General features: G+C 43.7%; 1 protein-coding gene across 7 annotated transcripts in view; it reads right to left on the reverse strand.

Annotated features, from left to right (window-relative positions):
• grb10b (growth factor receptor-bound protein 10b) overlaps nt 1-18340 on the reverse strand; it is a 75221-nt gene that overhangs the window by 16581 nt on the left and 40300 nt on the right. For all 7 annotated transcript variants that reach the window (XM_047150959.2, XM_017466563.3, XM_017466581.3 and 4 more), the window contains 2 exons: nt 16035-16227; nt 11723-11858 (listed from right to left, as the gene is read on the reverse strand). In XM_047150959.2, the coding sequence (XP_047006915.1) occupies nt 11723-11858; nt 16035-16227 (329 nt within the window). The remainder of the gene's footprint in view (nt 1-11722; nt 11859-16034; nt 16228-18340) is intronic.

Consider the following 18340-nt stretch of genomic DNA (forward strand, 5'->3'; position numbering starts at 1 on the left):
TCAAACTATAAGCTGCCAAAAACTGGCTCTTGTACCATGGAACAAGACACTTAACATTTAACTGTGGAAGTTAAATTCTGCCTTGTGTCTCAACAGCTTTTCAAATGAGTAAATGCTCTTTTCATTTCTTTTTTGCAAATAACTGAGGTGTTACGATGTTCCATATTCAGCAATATGCGCAGGCCAAGAAAAGTAGGTATTCTGGAAAATCTATTTTAAAAGTTACAACCGTAACCGTACAATTACGTATAGCAGTTCCAATCATGTATAACATTCCTACGTCATACCGAAAAAAGTATTCGGGCTGGAAGGTCATAAATCTAAAATCGGCAGCGGAAAACCATCTGTAAAAGCTGCCATACAAAATGAAGCGTGCTAACCTTCCATTCAGAGCTGTAGGGGAACAAATAGGGTGTTCAATTTTGAGAACAGACTGACAGCCAACCTCCACCCCACCCCCGCCCCGCTACCCTCCAGAAAGAAAAAAAGAAAATACTCAGAAGAAAAAGCTCTTCCTGTTTCAGCATTTGCGCGTGCCTTTAGGCTGAGTCAGCAGGATATTCATCTCTACTTTTTCCACTGAATCCTTTCAGACGACTTATTCCAGCCCTTCCTGTCTCATCTGGGGCTGTTTTTGTGTTTCCTTCGAACGCAGGCAAGGTTTCGATTTCAGTTAAGGAATTCACGTTGCCTTATTTGAACTTTTTCACTCTTTTTCCTAAAACTGAAAGATTTGGCTTTGTCTCGGTCTGTGTATACCTGGACTGGAGCCATGGGTGCGTGGGCGTGTGAAAAAGATACTTCCGAATACTTCTTTGGTAAATTACATCAGTCAGGCACATGTCCAAAGAACAGGAAAACTCCCCCGCTCCTCCCCCCACCACCACCACTTTCCCCAGTGATGTCATCCAATCAAAGCAATGCCTCAAGAAGTTTTATCGCATAGGATAATAATGAGTAGTTCAAGTCATTCAAACGCAAAAAAGTCACCATGGCCGACCGCCAAATGTCACCAGTAACGAAAGTAAAAGACCAAAATGGTGCCAAATAGCTACAAGATACAAGTCGTAAGATTGAGACCTTTGCAGAGTGGTGTTACGAGTAATTGGATTGAATTTAGCTACTGAAGAACAACCTTCCATCTTCAGACTCAAAAACTTTCATGTAAATAAGAGTTGTCTTCTGTCCTTTGAAAGAGTTGTACACTTTTATCTAAAGGAAACAATAACAGTGAGAAGAACCCAGTGTGCTGCTTCATCACAGCAGAAACAATGATAATGAGTGTTTACTGATCACATATTCATATGCAGAGTGAAATTCTTTTCTTCACGTACCCCAGCATGTCAGGAAGATGGGGTCAGAGTACAGGGTACATATACAGGGTAGATACAGCACCCCTGGAGCAGAGAGGGTTAAGGGTCTTGCTCAAGGGCCCAACAGTGGCAGCTTGGCAGTGCTGGGGCTTGAACCCAGCCTTCCCGACCTTCCGATCAGTAACCCAGAGCCTTAACCGCCAAGCCACCACTGCCCCAAAGGGTAACATCATCCAACAGCCACAACTGACAGCATTTAAACAGTAAAAGGTAAAGAAAACTTAGATTTCTCAAGAAGGGGAACACTGAGCCACAGAAACATACCTAAGCATATATACAAAGTGGAATTCTGTAGTTCTTGACAAGCTTCATCAGCAAAACACGTCATGACAGGACTGCCTCGATACAGTCCAACACATTAATGACACTGTTAAACTAGTCCTTCTATCAAAATTGCATCTGTAACGACTTCTTTGCATCATGTTACTAGTGTGTAGCTGTTTCGGACTTAGTCATCGACATAAAACCCACTGCAGGAACAAACAGAGACCTGGAGAAAGACATACCACCGTCCCTATCCTGCTCTGATGTACTTCCGAGCTAGCCCTTTTAGTAGCAATGCCTGTCTGACTAACCATGCTGACTCATGAGTTGAGAATCAACCGCTACTTGTAGTCTAATTTTCTCCTCAAATTGGACTTGAAATGCCAGGCTAACCCACAATGTTGCATATAACCACCCTAAACAAACTGTCTAACTTATTGTCTATTAGAGAACAATGCGTTACGCTGATGCATCAGTTAGAATACCACTTAAAACGTCTTTCCCTGATTACCAGAAACCTTGCATCGAGTCATGTATTATTTTGCTTGTGAAAATGGCTGGAGAAAAGGACCTAATGGATACTATGGATATAGCTAACACTATTCGCTACAGCTAATTAGCTGGTGTAAAAGGTATCCCAGAACCTTTCCTGAAGACTGTAAGGAAGTAAGGTACAAGTAAGTATAAGCAACTGTTGATTTTTCCAACCATATATTTGGAACGACTATTACAACACTGATAGTGATAAAAACAGTGCGAAAGTGTTGCTTTGACTGTACGGCACCGAGGTTGATCATGGACAGACAGCACAGGGGCAAACATATGATTAAAAGTGCTCTAAAATAGTTTGCGACGGTCCCTGGTGGGCTGAAAAGGGATGAATCTGCATCATGAGGCTGCTCATAGGACTCCGACTACTGAACTTTGAGGTTTTCTAGTTCCACAGCAATAACACATTGTCATCAGCATTCTCACCACACAAAAGACAGTAACAACAATAACACTGGGCTATAACAAACACATGGCATTCCATCTCATACCCAAGACGGTATATTGACAGAAAAATGGGAATAGCAGTGTCGGTACTGATATATGTAGAGGTGCCGGCATTGTTAATGAGGAAATCCTAACAGGGAAAGAGGAAAAAAACAACAACAGGTTTTTAGCACTAAAACCATAGCATGTGTCAGTGGAAACTTGGTTTCGATTGCTCACAAGAGTGAGGATTGTGTGTTCAAAGTTCACCTAGATAAAGTCAGGGCTTTACTTTGAAAGTAACCACTCCCACCCAGTAAGACGTGCAGTGTCTTTCGCTTCCTGCATCCTTTGCCCTTCAGTGCATTGGGTTTTCTACCAAGTGAAATCTATTTGCATTTGGTCTAACCGCTGCTTTAGCTGAAATGTAGAACTTGGCACCTCTGTACCTCACAGTGTGGCTATTGTTACTGGAACATTACCACCACATCTACCAGAACAGCCCTAGGACATCCCAAACATGGACAGTTGTTAAACTCCATTGACAAAATTTATACACATACGCACACATCAGCCAGAACATCAAACCACCGGCCTAATAATGTGCAAGTACACCTTGTGCCCCGAAAACAGCTCTGACCCATCGAGGCATAGACTACACAAGACCTCTGAAGGTATGCCGCGGTCCTGTAAGTTGCGAGGTGGGGCCTGCATGGATCAGACTTGATTTGTCCAGCACATCCCACAGATGTGGGCAATGTGTAGGTCAATTCAACACCTTAAACTCTTTGTCATGTTCCTCAGACCATTCCTGAACAATTTTTGCAGCATGACAGGGTGCATTATCCTGCTCAAGGCAGCCACTGACGTAAGGGAATACCGTTACCATGAAGGGGTGAACTTGGTCTGCAACAATGTTTAGGTAGGTGATAAGAGTCAAAGTAACATCCAAGTGAATGCCAGGACCCAAGGTTTCCCAACAGAACATTGCCCAGAGCATCACACTGCCTCTGCAGGCTTGCCTTCCTCCCACAGTGCAACCTGGTTCCATCTCTTCCCCAAGTAAGCGACACACTAGCAGTCGACTGTAGATATGGTGTGAAAGAAAACGTGATTCGTCAGATCAGGCCAAAATCTTCCATTGCTTCATGGTCCAGTTCTGATGCTCACGTGCCCATTGTAGGTGCTTTCAGCAGTGGACAGGGGTCAGCATGGGCACTTCTGTGGGATTGGACCAGACGAATTAGCCTTCGCTCCCCACGTGCATCAATGAGCCTTGGGAGCCCATGACCGTGTCGCTGGTTCACTGGTCATCTTTCCTTGGCCCACTTTTGGTACGTACTAACCACTGCATACCGGCAACTCTGGGGAGACGCTCTGACCCAGTCATCTAGCCATCACAATTTGGCCCTTGTCACAGTCCCTCTAATCCTAATGCTTGCCCATTTTTCCTGCTTCCAACACATCAACTTCGAGAACTGACTGTTCACTTGCTGCCTCATAAATATATCCCACCCCTCGATAATAATCATCATGCTATTCGCTTCACTTTTCAACGTAAAGTGTTTCCAGTCATGGCGGTTTGGGGTATTAAAAGGATAAATGATATATATATATATATATATATATATATATATATATATATATATATATATATATATATATATAAATAAAATAATCTCTCTCTCTCTCTCTCTCTCTCTCTCTCTCTCTCTCTCTATATATATATATATATATATATATATATATATATATATATATATATATATATATATAAATAAATAAATAAATGGATATATCAATCACACGGGACAGCAGTCACGTCCAGCCGCGCTCCTCATCACCCGTCTGCCACACACGTAGACCCCGACAATATGCTTCTGAATGGCCGACCTCTTTAGCTCTTGGCTTCCAACTGAGATAAAGACGAGGGCGAGCCAAATGCCTCCTCAATAGCAGCGGGCATTTTGATGGTGTCCTCAAAATGGAGGGGAAGCCGTTCAGCCCAACAGCAGATCATTGTCCTTTGGGGATGGCCACCGGACGCCTGCAGAGAATGACATCATACTCTTTAATCAAACAAATTAATTCAGGAAAAGTGCCACTGACTGTCCACTGTTTCACGGATGCTGCCCACGTCTCACGGCCACCCAGTTACCACTTGGCAACCGATGCAATAGAAGTGATGTACTGACAGAGCATAAAAGACATATAAAAGATGAAACCATCTATATAAAAAGATGGCGAAGGAATACTTATTATTAAACATGAAAGTCTGGGGTACATCAGCTAGAACGCAAGTCTAATGTTGAGAAACTGACGGCAACACTTAAGCTGACAAACAGGTTCGCAGATTTGTTTAACTAATGATACCGTAGAGTCCAACAGGGTGCATAATGACAGCTCACGCTTAAATGTAGTCTGTGTTCTCATAAAGATGATGACATGGAATTAAACCGGTGCCTATTTTCAAACGCACTGGTTTATCTTGCCTGGCAAGTGACTTTGTCATAAAGCGCTGAAGGAATAACGCAGTTATCCACCACCTATGTGAAAGGTGAAAGAGGATTAGTTGTGAAAGGGCCCAAATAACGTCAAAGACACAAATCCGAACCTCTTAAACGTGTTCTAGAAGATCAGCAAGCTTAATCTGAAACACAAAACTAAAGTGACTTCCGGAGATATCCGGGGATGAGTGTGCAGCGCTCAAACCGGGCCAGAATGAGGGTAGAGCGAGAACATTTTCTTCATTTATGACAATTCTGCTTAAAAATGCTTGGTAGAGTACAGTACATTCTGTCTTGATGAAGCCTTTATAATGAGGCTTCCCTGGATGGCAGCCAACACCGGGCAGTGTTTAACAGTCTTCTTTTTAATTTCTCTCTCTTTCTCGCTCATGCAACACAACATTGGCGCTCTCTGAAAGTAAGCTGCATTGGCTTTCTCCATGGATTTGCTGATCGAACAGGTGGGTAAAAAGCACAGATAAAGAGCGTTCCTTCCAGTTATCTTTCCTTCTCTCCATTTCCGGCTTTCTTCCATGTCCTGGCTCCAGTTGGGAGCCTGAGCACCCTGCAAGTCTGCGTGACCTATGTGAGTTCAGCTCTATCGTGGAAAATGATTAACCACCTCTTCAGCAACAAGTTAAACAGTGTGTGGCGTTTTATTATGGCCTCCTGGCAAAAAGCTTGGAGAGGTTTTCTGAGCGTTTAATATGAAAAGTATGTGTGCTACACTGGCACGCACATAGAGACACACTACAAATATTGGTACACAATGGTACACACTATAGTTAAATACATACACAGGCTGCCTTATTAGATGGCGACTAATCCACGAATAGAATATCCATGCAAATTTTGTAAAGCCATGAACCCAGGGGCACCAGATCTCTAGAGCTAGTCTTAAAGATCCGTAAGCCTCTGGCTTTTAGAGAGAGGTCATAGGTGATGCGGTTGCTCTGGGTCACTAGACTTATCTTAGTAGAGTATTAGCAGGTGGGGTTTTTCCCCCCTTTAAGATGACAGCACCTCTGTGAAAACTGCTCTTTGTCACATCACCTTATGCAACAGTGGGTAATCCGGGCAGGTTGAAGCATGCGTAGGTGTTCTAGGGATAAAATGGTTATTTGATGGTTTGGGATGCGCCAGACTGTTCTGGAAGCAGCTGCATTAGGGCCTGGCATTAGCCAAAACCAGGTGAAACAAATCCATATTTGCAGACACGTGTGGTCCACTTGGGTGTATCGTACTTTATGTAGGCCCATGAACAAAAAAAAAGTGAGATAGTCTTGCCAGTCTGGTCTGAGCTGATGGATTACTGAGTCTTGAAGAGGCTTACAATTGAGACAAGGCACAAATGAGCAGTTGAGGGTTAAGGGTCTTGCTCAAGGACCCAAGGTTCAAACTTGATTTGAACTCACAAGCTTCTGATCAGTAACCCAGTGCATTTACTGGGTCACCAAAAGCTCAAGTAACCCACTGGTACTAGGTTCAACAGGCTAAAAACTACCGAGTCGTCTTGGTGGCCTGGGGGGGGGGGTGAGCCCTAGAGCACATGAGAGGACAGAAGCAGCACGTATGATAAAATGTCAGCAAAAATGATCGAGGTCATGCCCATATATCGTTCTATATGTCGATAACGTAATTATCATGACAGGCCTAGTGTGTAAACTTTTCTTTTCTTTTTTTTTTTCAACAGGTTGCACTGAATGCGAGGATTCAAAATGACTTCTACCGTACACTCCACAATTTATCGTGCTTTCGAGCACACGTAAAGCCATGTATGAGGAAGGATGATATAAGTGCTAACAACTTGTCTAACTTGCCTCTGCACTGTCTTCTCGCCGTTTAATGGCCATCAATTTCCATGCCTTGCACCTGATTATTATTAAGCTGCTCAAGGGCTCCTAGCGATTTACTGCCAAAATAATAATAATAAAATTATTATTATAATAATAATAATAATTAAAAAATATAATAATAATAATAATAATAATAATAATAATAAAATACAGTCCTGCCTTAAAATTGCGATGTAGACTCACAACTCAAAAGTCTAAGAAAACAGCAGGCCTTGAGTTTTTTCCCCTCAATTCTAGGAGTAGATCAGCTTGAACAGCCCCGGCCAGTGTGAAGCCGCTCTATTTTCAGACACTTACCTCACCCTGGAGTAAATAAGCAGCTCCCGCCGTAAAGGCAGGCAAGATGCCATTACAGATATTGCTCATCCCTTTATTCCTGCTCCGCTCCTTTGCAACTGGTGCCAGAGTCTGAGGTCAGTGAACGCTTTAAATGGATTAAAAACCCCACGCACAGGAGACGTTCGCAGCATGTTGCGTGTCCCCGATGTGGAGGTGCAGGAAAAGTACTAGAATAGGTAGGAGAGCAAGGAGGCATGACGAGGAGTTCTCTCGTCATGTAGTGAATGTTAAAGTTGTTAAATTGAAAGTTAAGACCGAGCTCAGGATTAACCCAGAGGACAGTGATGAGCAATTTAAGAGTACCCAAAAAAGTAGATAACACACATATTTACACCATTTTATTACACTGAATGAATGCTTTATTGCTCCATAAAAAAAAGTCTTGCAAAAACAGATGAAGGTATTTATATTATCCCCTCAAATAACATGTAAAAAGCTGTCCCAATTAAAACGGCAATTTCTGTAATTTGTATTTATATTTAACAAGGAACAAGTTGCAATCTGACAACACCGGGTTTAGTGATACAACAAAGGATTATTTTTTTAGAACTTAATAATCTTGACTTTTTTTTTTTTGATAAAAGGACTAAACTTTTGGTTATTCCAAAAACAATAACCAATTACAAATAAGAAATTTGGCAAGCGTAAATCAACATTAAACTGTACTAAATTAAACCGGACTATAAGCCAATATTGAACCATCAAACCACTACATCAAAACAAATATCATGTCGTAATGTCCACCAGCCTAGCATAAGCATTCAGGTGCTTTGGTTTGAAACATTCTATAAAGGTTCTGTCTGCGATATGTTTACAGGTATGCATGCCAGTAATCAGAAATAAAGAATGCCAAGAAAGCACACGGCAGACGTGAAGGCTACTTAATAATAGCGTTCGGCGATTTTACGTTTTCCAAAGTGCCATTCGATGTACTTGATTCCGCTGAGTGATAGCCCAAAGTGAATAGGATGTACATGAGGCCGTAACGGGCTCATGTACCAAACGTGTGCGTCATGGAACATGCCTGACTCCTGGGCTGGCTCTGCGTTGAGCATTCTCACCGATATCTGCGAATGTGCGGATGTACATCTCAACCTGCCTTTAGTCATTAGATTTTTTTTTTAGATATGCCTAAAGTTTGCCTTTGTTCGTATCTGTTGGATCTCGGAGCTTAATTATTACTAAAGCCTAAATTAAAAAACTCTTGCCGTGTAGGTCCACGGGCCCATGTGTTGCCAACATGAAAGAAAAGAAAAGAAGAGAAAACGAACCGCAAACGATGATCAGATTACAGCACTGTGGAATAATACTGCACGGAGAACTGGTTCTGCAAAGCTCTCTGGCTCGCGTGCCTCCCACGTGGGGGTCGGCCAAAGGAACGAGGGCCTGTCAGAAAAACGCCTGCAGCTCGGAAAATTCTGTAAACAGCGCGCTTGGCTTCTCGGCAAGTGTGCGAGAGGCCAGAGGGACATCTGCATGAATTGTGTTCGTTTGCGTATAACAAGAAACAGGGGAATAGATCTTGGACTCATTTTATGTCGCACCGTTTGCCCATGGCTGTGGAGGCGCATCTCGTGCTGGTCCTGTCAGCGCCAGACACGCACAAGTAGAATCCCAGATATTCAGTACCTTCTCATGACTGGAAAATTAAAATGTCCTTGTCACTTAAAAAGTCTTAAAAACTTGTCCTCGTATTGAATTCGGAGCATGATAGCGCATTGCATACAGAAGACCACACGAATGCAGTCCATATCAGGCATATTCTTTGCGTGTAAAGAATCTCAGCAATTCATATGCATCTCACGTGCAAAGGAGCTCCGAAACGTCCTCGCTGATATTTATGGATGGCCAGCGTAGGCGTGCTGACTGCTTTAAATTACTTCCAGACTCTCGCTTGTTGCATGAGTAGGGCGCTAGGAGGGCTTTGTCTCATTCTAAGGCCGCTGGGTCAAATCCATAGGACAATAAAAGTCAAGAGAGGGCGATTATAGTAATTGAATCAAGCGTACAGAGGATTTTTACAGGAATAGAGGGTGTGTTACGGTAATGGAGCAAAACTCCATGTGGAGATGATTAACAAGATGGGGGGGGCGAGAGGGGGTTCATGAATATCAGTAACCTTGCGTGTGATAACTGAGGGATAGTCAACTGCAACACAAACTGGGGTTGCAAGAATATAATATGGGCCTCAGATGGTGATGCGTACTCTATAATCGGTCAGTCCACACAGATTCCAGCTTCCCCTGGGAGATTCCCAAGCCAACCGTGAGATATAATCTCTCGAGGGTCCGGGACTTGCTCTGGGGTCTTCATAGGTCGTGTTAGCCTACAAGTTGGCATCATTATAAGGTGTCCAAATCACCTCAGCTGGCCCTGTACGAGCGATGGCTCTACTCTGAGGCTCGCCTGGTACACAGAGATTGTACTAACGGCTTCATACTTTCTGTCACTATCCACAGAAAGAAATCCACTATGCTATAACACGTGATCTTAGATTGGAGTGTAATACAGGTGTCCCCAACCCGAGGCATTCAGCAGATTCCCTTATCCAGACTGACTTACATTTATGTCTTTTATACAACGGAGCAGTTGAGGGATAAGGGCCTTACTCAAGGGCCCAGCAGTGGCAGGTTGGCAGTGCTGGGATTTGAACTCATGAACTTCAGTGGTCCTATGTCTTAACGACTGAGCTACCACTGCCCTTTGTCAAAGTCAATGTTCAAAGATCTTGAGGTACTTAAACCCTTCACCCTTGGGCAAGGTCTCTCCCCTCACTTGAAGGAAGCATACCTGTGTTTTCTGGGAGAGAACCATGGCCGACGACTTGGAGAATTGGTGCCGATTTTCATCACAGCCACTTCATGTTCAGCTGCAAAAAGTGTGCATGATGGAGGTCTAGTTCTCACTGTGTCAAGAGAACACCAGCACGTGCACATAATAGGGGTGATACCTCTAATCCCCCCCATTCGGGAAACCTCTCCAACCTTGGCTGGTTTTTTACACCCTGTCCATGAAACTCACAATCAGGAGCAGAGACAAGACACACCCGTTACATAATCCGAAGCCAAATAATCCCGCAGCACCTCCCATAACATTTTAAGAAGCATAAGCCAAATCCAAAAAAAAACACATGCAGATTGTAGTCAATAGCTGGTCCATTGAAAACACTGAAACAGGCTTTTCCAGGGAGGCTGAGGAGTTTGAGTCCCCTATAATTGGAACGCATCCCAGTTGGCCAATCCAGGGGCACTGCCCCATTCAACATTGTTGAGGTACATTGACAACACAACCCTAACCTTGTCCAGTGCCTTCTAAGTCTCTGTCCGAATCTCATCCACACCTACAGCCATACCGCTGTCAAGGTTTCCAACCACCATAGTACGTGGAGGTTAACACTACCCTGCTCTTGCTTAGCAGGACTTGTGCATGGTCTTGTCTCTGCCCTCCAAGATGCTAAACAGTTTGCAAGAATATCTTTGATGCCGTATAAAAAGTTTATTTTCCTTCCACACCTGAGCTCTGCAACTGTTCTTGTTCTGCTGCAGCCCTTCTTGCTCTCCTCTCACCTGACGCAACTTCCCCTATGTCCTAGGGTAACCTCCGTGACCGCTCTCTAGCCAGAGTTTCTTGTGAATGGGCCTTCTATCGAGGACTTAAACATGGTCCGTGCAGACTCGATGTCCCAGACCTCACTCTCCCCTATAAGGGAAGAGTCCTTTCGCAGATGGGAGCTAAATTCACCTTCAAATCCCATAAATGGTTTCCTATCTACTAAATATGTGGCACCCTGGGAAGAACCTTCATATGGTTAAAGTTCGTGAAGTTTATATTCTGGGAAAGAGAACCAACTGAGATCGTTAGAAAATAAATATCGCAGGCAGGCACGAATGAAAATGATAACTTCGCAATGGGGACAGGATGGTCGTTCGTACCCTCAGTACAAACGCAGATCATGTAGAGGGTAAGTACTATGTGTGCGGTGGCAGGTGTGTGGACACGCACATGAGAATGAATAGAGTGTGGATACACGTATATACATACTAACAAAGCTGAACATAAAGACCTATACACACACCTACGTACACAAAGCCCCCGGCTGACATCCTAGCCCTGTGCATTGTTCTGGGTTATATATGTGCATGTGTGTGTGTGTGTGTGTGTGTGAGAGAGAAAGAGAGAGAGAGAGAGAGGGTTGAGTGAATGGCTAAACCCTCAGGACACATAGTGACACAAACATTTGCACATTACTGGCTTCAAAGCCACCTGGAATATTGCATAGACGCTCCTCAATCAAAATGTCAGATGTACAGCAATCAATACCATATCATTGCCTGCACATATATGCAAACACACACACACACACAAAGAGAGAGACACACACACACACCACCGCTGGAACAGAGCTTACGTGTTTGTCTGAGGCTTGGCATGGCGGTAAAGAGCCGGGACAGGCTGTGGGTGAACTGGCTGGACTACACAACTCGGGGAAGGGGTTTGGGATGGCAGGCAGAGATGATGTCCGAAACTCTTCCTCCTGCAGCCTCCTAGAGACAGAGAGAGAGAGAGAGAGAGAGAGAGAGAGAGAGAGAGAGAGAGAGAGAAAGAAAAAGAGAAACTTTTATATTGTCCTTTTATTTAGTCATTTAGATTCCTCCAAATTTTTGTGAGAGAGAGAGAAAGAGACAGAGAGACAGCCACAGAGGGAGAGAGAGAGAAAGAGACACAGAGAGAAAGAGAGAGAGAGACAGACAGAGAGAGAGAGAAAGTGACAGAGAGAGAGAGACAGCGAGAGAGAAAGAGACACAGAGAGAGAGAAACAAAGAGAGAGAGAGAGAGAGAGAGAGAGAGAGAGAGACAGCGAGAGAGAAAGAGACAGAGAGAGAGACACACACACAGAGAGAGAGAAAGAGACACAGAGGGAGAGAGAGAAAGAGACACAGAGAGAGAAAGAGAGACAGAGAGAGAGACACACACACACACAGAGAGAGAAAGAGACACAGAGGGAGAGAGAGAAAGACACAGAGGGAGAAAGAGAAAGAGACACAGAGGGAGAGAGAGAAAGAGACATAGAGAGAGAAAGAGACACACAGAGAGAAAGAGAGACAGAGAGAGAGACAAAGAGAAAGAGAGAGAGAAAGAGAGACAGAGAGAGAGAGAGCAGGGGAGAAGGATTGAAAGAAAGAAAGTAAAGTGAGAAAGAAGGATGGGGAGGAAGAAAGAGAGAGGTAAAGAAGAGGAAAGGATGGAGAGAGTTTGAGGTGGTCAATATATTTGATTGGAAATGGGGGAAAAAAACTAATCAATGAAAAAAGAAACACAAAACCAAAAACAAACACCACGACACTGACACGAGCTCAAGAAAGAAAAATCTACTCAGTCTGATTTAATTTTGCATAAACCTGCGGATTATTACGGACACCAGGTTCTGTGCTAGCTGTGACCTTTAAAACCGCACGCAAAAAAACAAAAGGCTCAGCGGTGATGATTTATGAAATGTTTAAACATCACTGCTCTTTATTCCAGAACATTCTCTTAAGTGTGAAGAACGTGCTATTCTTTTCTCTCTAGGCTCTGTGTGCTTGGAACAATATGAGCACATGCTGAACTTGGACACCGATCTCTCAAGTTTGAAGAGTTTGCATAAAATTGAGATGAATCTTGTTTTTTTGGGGTTTTTTTAGTGTGAGAAATCCTCATATTAAAATGAAACCTGTCTGAATATTCTCTTTGCACACCACTTGTTTATTGTTACAAAAACAAACAAAGAAAAAGAATTTACACTTACACTTCCCTGCATTTGATATTTTAGGTAGACAGGCACTATTTCTTCACTATTCACTATTTAGCACTATTTATACTTTGAACACGGTTTTCCAGAACCCATGAAAGAGGCGTGGTCTCTGTTCCGGTCAGTCCCAATGAAAGAGGCGCGGTCTCTGTGCCTGTCAGTCCCAATGAACGAGTTTTGGCAACTTTGCCCATCAGCCCCAATGAAAGAGGCGTGGCCTCTATGCCCGACAGTCCCAATGAAAGAGGCGTGGCCTCTATGCCTGGCAGTCCCAATGAAAGAGGCGTGGTCTCTGTGCCAGTCAGTCACAATGAGCGAGTTTTGGCAACTATGCCTTTCAGTACCAATGAAAGAGGCGTGGCCTCTATGTACCTGTCAGGCACAGCGAATACAGTGTGGCAACTATGCCTCTCAGTCCTAATTAAAGAGGTGTGGCCTCTATTTACCTGTCAGTCACAGTGAATGAGGTGTGGCAACTACGCCTATCAGTCCTAATTAAAGAGGCGTGGCCTCTGTACCCATCAGTCACAGTGAAGATGGTGTGGCCTCTATACCTGTCAGTCCCAACTGTCAGAAACTTAGTGCCTGACAGTCAAAGTGAAGGAAGCGTGGCCTCTGTGCTCAATTTTAGGTCTGCTATTATTGATTCTCTCTCTCTCTCTCACCAACACACACACACACACACACACACGAGTCATCACCGACCTGGGGCCATGGGGGGTGTTTTGAACTAGAAAGCTTTGAAGTAGGGTCTCACACTCTGAAGTGTGTGACACAGAGGTCAGTTCTAAGTATGACTGCTAACCTCTGGGTGAACCCATGTTAAAAGGAACTCTCAACACACACACACACACCAGTTAAATCACTACACTGACTCAACAGGGGTAAAGGTATGGATTATATATGCATAATGCATTATGTTTGTTTTGTTTGTTGCTCCTGACATTTTTTGTGCATATAAAGTGATTTGTCCCAATTACGTCCCAATACACATTGTTGTAGACATCGTGGGTATTGAGACTGGTTTCTACTCGCTGTTAACCACACAGACGCATCTGCAAGATGGCCGCCGCACATAATCACGTGTCCTCAGATCTTAATGCAACTCGTTCACATGGTGCAAATCCAACGCAACTAGCGGACGCAGTATAGCGCCATGTGACATCGTGTCCGCATCTGAATAAACAAACCAACGCTGTGTCTCAAATCACATACTCATGTATTACTACAGTCCAGCGGTCACCAAACCTTCCTTCAGATCTAACCTTCCTGCAAGTTTCCTCTCCAACCAAAGTCTAACACACCTGCTTTAGCTGATCAAGAACATCTTAAGGCAACGACGTGGGCACGATTACGGGTGGCGTTAAAGGTAGGTCTCCAGGAACAGGCTTGGTTACTTGGTACCAACACCCAAAGGTCTGCATTGAGCAGCAAATTTTATTTATTTATTTATTTTTAATGTACGGTAAGGGTTTTTGATTTGAGACGTGGATCATGGCGACGATCACGTCAACGGAGCTAGTCAGTCGTTAAATGGTACCGATCGACTTGGAAACCAGATGTTTCGGCTCTGAAGCGCCATCTAGTGGATGCCTCGTTGAATCCTTCAGATATACATAAGACACATAAGGGATTAATAGGACAATGCTGCTCAAGTGAAGCATTTTTGCACCCTAATAAAATAAAATAAATAGATCATATTATTTAACACAGAAAAACGGGCAATTGTTGATAAGATGAAGTTTTCCGTGTAAAACGTTCTCTCTAACAGTATGGAAGGAGTCTCCAGTGTCTGTGCCTTTTTTTTTTTTTAAACAATACGTGGTCCACTATTGGGAAGTCTTCAGAACCGCAAATGCTGCGTTTTGCGGTTTCTCAGGAACATGAGAATGAACATTTATTTATTTTAACGTGTAACAGATGACAGAAAGAGTCATGGGTTCCTCTCAAGGTTTCTTTCTCAGGTCATCTCAGGGAGTTTGTTCATTTTCTTGCTCATTAGGGATCTAAACCTGCACCCGGAGTTCAGTGAAGCTGCTTTGTGTCCACGTCTACTGTCGAACACTGAAGTTGAATTAACACTTGATGAGAAAGAGCATTGAGGAAGTGTGTGAGGGGAAAAAAAAAAATCCATTTCAGAAAAACACACAGGTCGCCTTTGTGATTTTCTTCGGTAGAAACAGGATTTGAACAACAACAACAAAAAAAGATTTACGGTCTATCACTATAACACGACGTTAAAGCTAAACAAAACCCAGTGAGGAACTGTTTCAGCTGGGCTTCGTCTGTGAGGAAGGAGGTGGAAATTGTGTGTGTGTGTCTGTGTGTGTGTGTGTGTGTGTGTTGGTTTGTAGTGAAACATTCTACAAGGAGACTCGGTATTAACGGGTACAAGCATTATTTTGTTTTGGAAAGAGCCACGGGGCGTAAAATTCTTCAGCTGGCTTAACGTTTAAGTGCATGTCTTTGCTCGGCTTCTAAATGCTAAACCGTGTGTGTGTGTGTGTGTGTAACTCAAGGTCAAGTCCTATTTCATCATATACTGTAAATACCAGCAAAATTGTCTGGAGCGTGTCCCAAACCACATACGCACCCTATTCACTGTAAAGATGACATAAACCATCAGATGATTTAGGACGTGTCCCAAACCACAGACACCTTACTCACTGTCTAGGCCACGGTCTCAGTGCAGTGTGGATGTGTCCCAAACATGCACACACACAAAATGTCTCACCATCATGAGTCCAGTGTGGGATGGTCTCTCTCTCTCTCTCTCTCTCTCTCTCTCTCACACACACAAACATACATCTCACCATCATCATTCTACTGTGGACGTGTCCCAAACCACACAACATTCACTATCCTCCTATAATCCAGTTCTCCGTCTTATTCTCTCTCTCATATTGCATGTGTGTGTGTGTGTGTGTTTTACCTGACGGCGAGGATGTGCATGGGCTGGGAGCGGCGCAGTCTCTGGTGCAGCGAGATGGGCTGTGTGTGTGCGTGCGTGTGCTGGCCGTTGTGTAACAGGGGGGCCGCCTCGCACTGCACACTGCCGGCGGGGTACAGACTCTCAAACGACGAGTTCATATCGTTCACCAGCGCCTCCAGATCCACATCGTCTTCTGAGACGGAGACAGAGAAATAAAGACTTGTTTAAACACTACAAGGACATGTAAGTGGTGAGGATGCTCAACAAACAAACAAACAGTTGAATCGTTATCTTCATTTATACCCCAGGGCGGTTAAATTCTCGATTCCGATTGGTCAGGAGGCGTTCGTTCGTTCTAGAACAGCATAACGTTTCGCCGCCTTTTATTTGTTGATTCGGAAAAACACAAACGGACTTAAAGCATGACTCACACTACACCTCGCAGTGACGTTTATGGAACTTGGGGGGGGGGGGGGGGGGGGGGGGGGGGGGGTACAACGGACCCGTCAGCGAAGTAGGAATTCCCCGTCGGAAACCTGGGCGAGATCCAGCTGGAAAGATACACACATCTGCCATGATGGAATCAGGTGTGTTTGCGAGCATAAACACACTCTACCTCCTGGTTCAAACGACGACGCGAGTGCTAGCTCACATCCAAGCTTCTGTCTCGTAGCCGGTCCGCAGGGGTGCCAGCTTTCTAACAAGACAACTGTAGAGGGTTTACTTAAGTTGGCACAAAAACCCTAGCCTAGTGTCAGCGTACCAGATGGCTCCATCCTAACAGCATCAACGATAAACAGTACATTCCACCTTGAGTTCTTAATGACTAGAGGCCATGTCAGTAACGGGTACCGCGTCCTTTTCCTTTCAGTGAAATGCCGTTGCCTCGCCTCCGGTCATGACAGCAGCAACGTGACCCAAACTGTAAATGCCAACGACTGTAAACGAAACATCTTAATGTTACTAAAGAAAATCACAAGAAGGCCGACCACATAAAGGGTTAACCGAAATCGAAACAGTTTCCATCACAGAGTAGAATTAAACCGCAAATGTACATGTAGGGCTCTAGAGTACGAGACTGCATTTCAGCCTCCTGCCACAAGAGGGAGCCACAGATCCAAATATCATGTAAAAACAGCAGTGTCATACACACTAATCCCTACAGCGGGAGATTAAAAGCACTGGATATTTAAAAAAAATTAAGAAAAAGAAGTAAAAAAAGGCTACACTCCTCTTAAAATTGCAGGCTGCTTTTTTTTGTGATGTTAAAAATGAAATCAAGATCAATCATGTTAGACCTTTCCCCCCCCTTAATGTGCTACAGCAACCGAGAAGATTCAAGGGAAAAGAAAACAAAGGACAAGACGAAAACGTATCGGAGCGCTTGTCTAGAGACCTAGGACAACATTAAAGGAGCTGCAGGAATATCTCTAGCATTTGTTATGTCTGGACTATGAGGTAGGGTGGGAATAAAATAATAAATCAATCAATCAATCAATCCATCCATCCATCCATCCATCCCACCTACATTTTACCAAAACACACACACAATCACGCCAAACCATGTAACAAAATGTGTTATGGTTTGAAGAGTCATCATTTTTAAAATATACATTTGGCACAAAAACAATCATCAAAACACCACACCCACAGGGTGAAGCATGGTGGTGGTAGCGCAATATCGCCGGCCTGCTTCGCTTCGGACACGGATTTATCTTGGTTTAATTAAAAAAAAAGTTTTTTTTTTTTAACTTAACTAAACCTAACTGGGTTGTGTAGACCTTTTTTTTTTTCCTCACTATTAGAGTCGTAGGAATAGAAATTGAGGTCCTGAGGTTAATCGGTGGTTTTAAACACTATCAGATGTGAGATGTAGTAGAAGAATGAGGTAAAAACAAAAAAAAGAGTAGTTGTTTAAAATGAAGTGACCTGTTAAACAACAACAACGACGACAAAACCACTAATCCGCCGTCTGCTCGTTTATTTCTTTCAGCGTGGCCTGAACACTCAGGAACCTCTTTCTGAAAATGTGTCAGCTACCTGAATCTCTGCTGGCTAATCCCACAGCATTAATAGAGACGGGTAAGCTCTGCTTATGGATCCTGGGTTATTAGATCCACTTCAGTGATAGTGATGCTTTGCTGATATTAAGCGTACGGAGGTGCAACAGTGCTACGGTGTCAAACGCTGCACTTGATTTAATGGAGTCCCTTGTTTGTCCTGAGCAGTTCCTCCAGGTCCGGCACATTCCGCATATTTGAGCCCTTTCAAACAGCGGCTATACGATGTCGAGATCCATCTTTTCA

The sequence above is a fragment of the Ictalurus punctatus genome, chromosome 1 (assembly GCF_001660625.3).
Source record: "Ictalurus punctatus breed USDA103 chromosome 1, Coco_2.0, whole genome shotgun sequence".
NCBI lineage: Eukaryota > Metazoa > Chordata > Actinopteri > Siluriformes > Ictaluridae > Ictalurus > Ictalurus punctatus.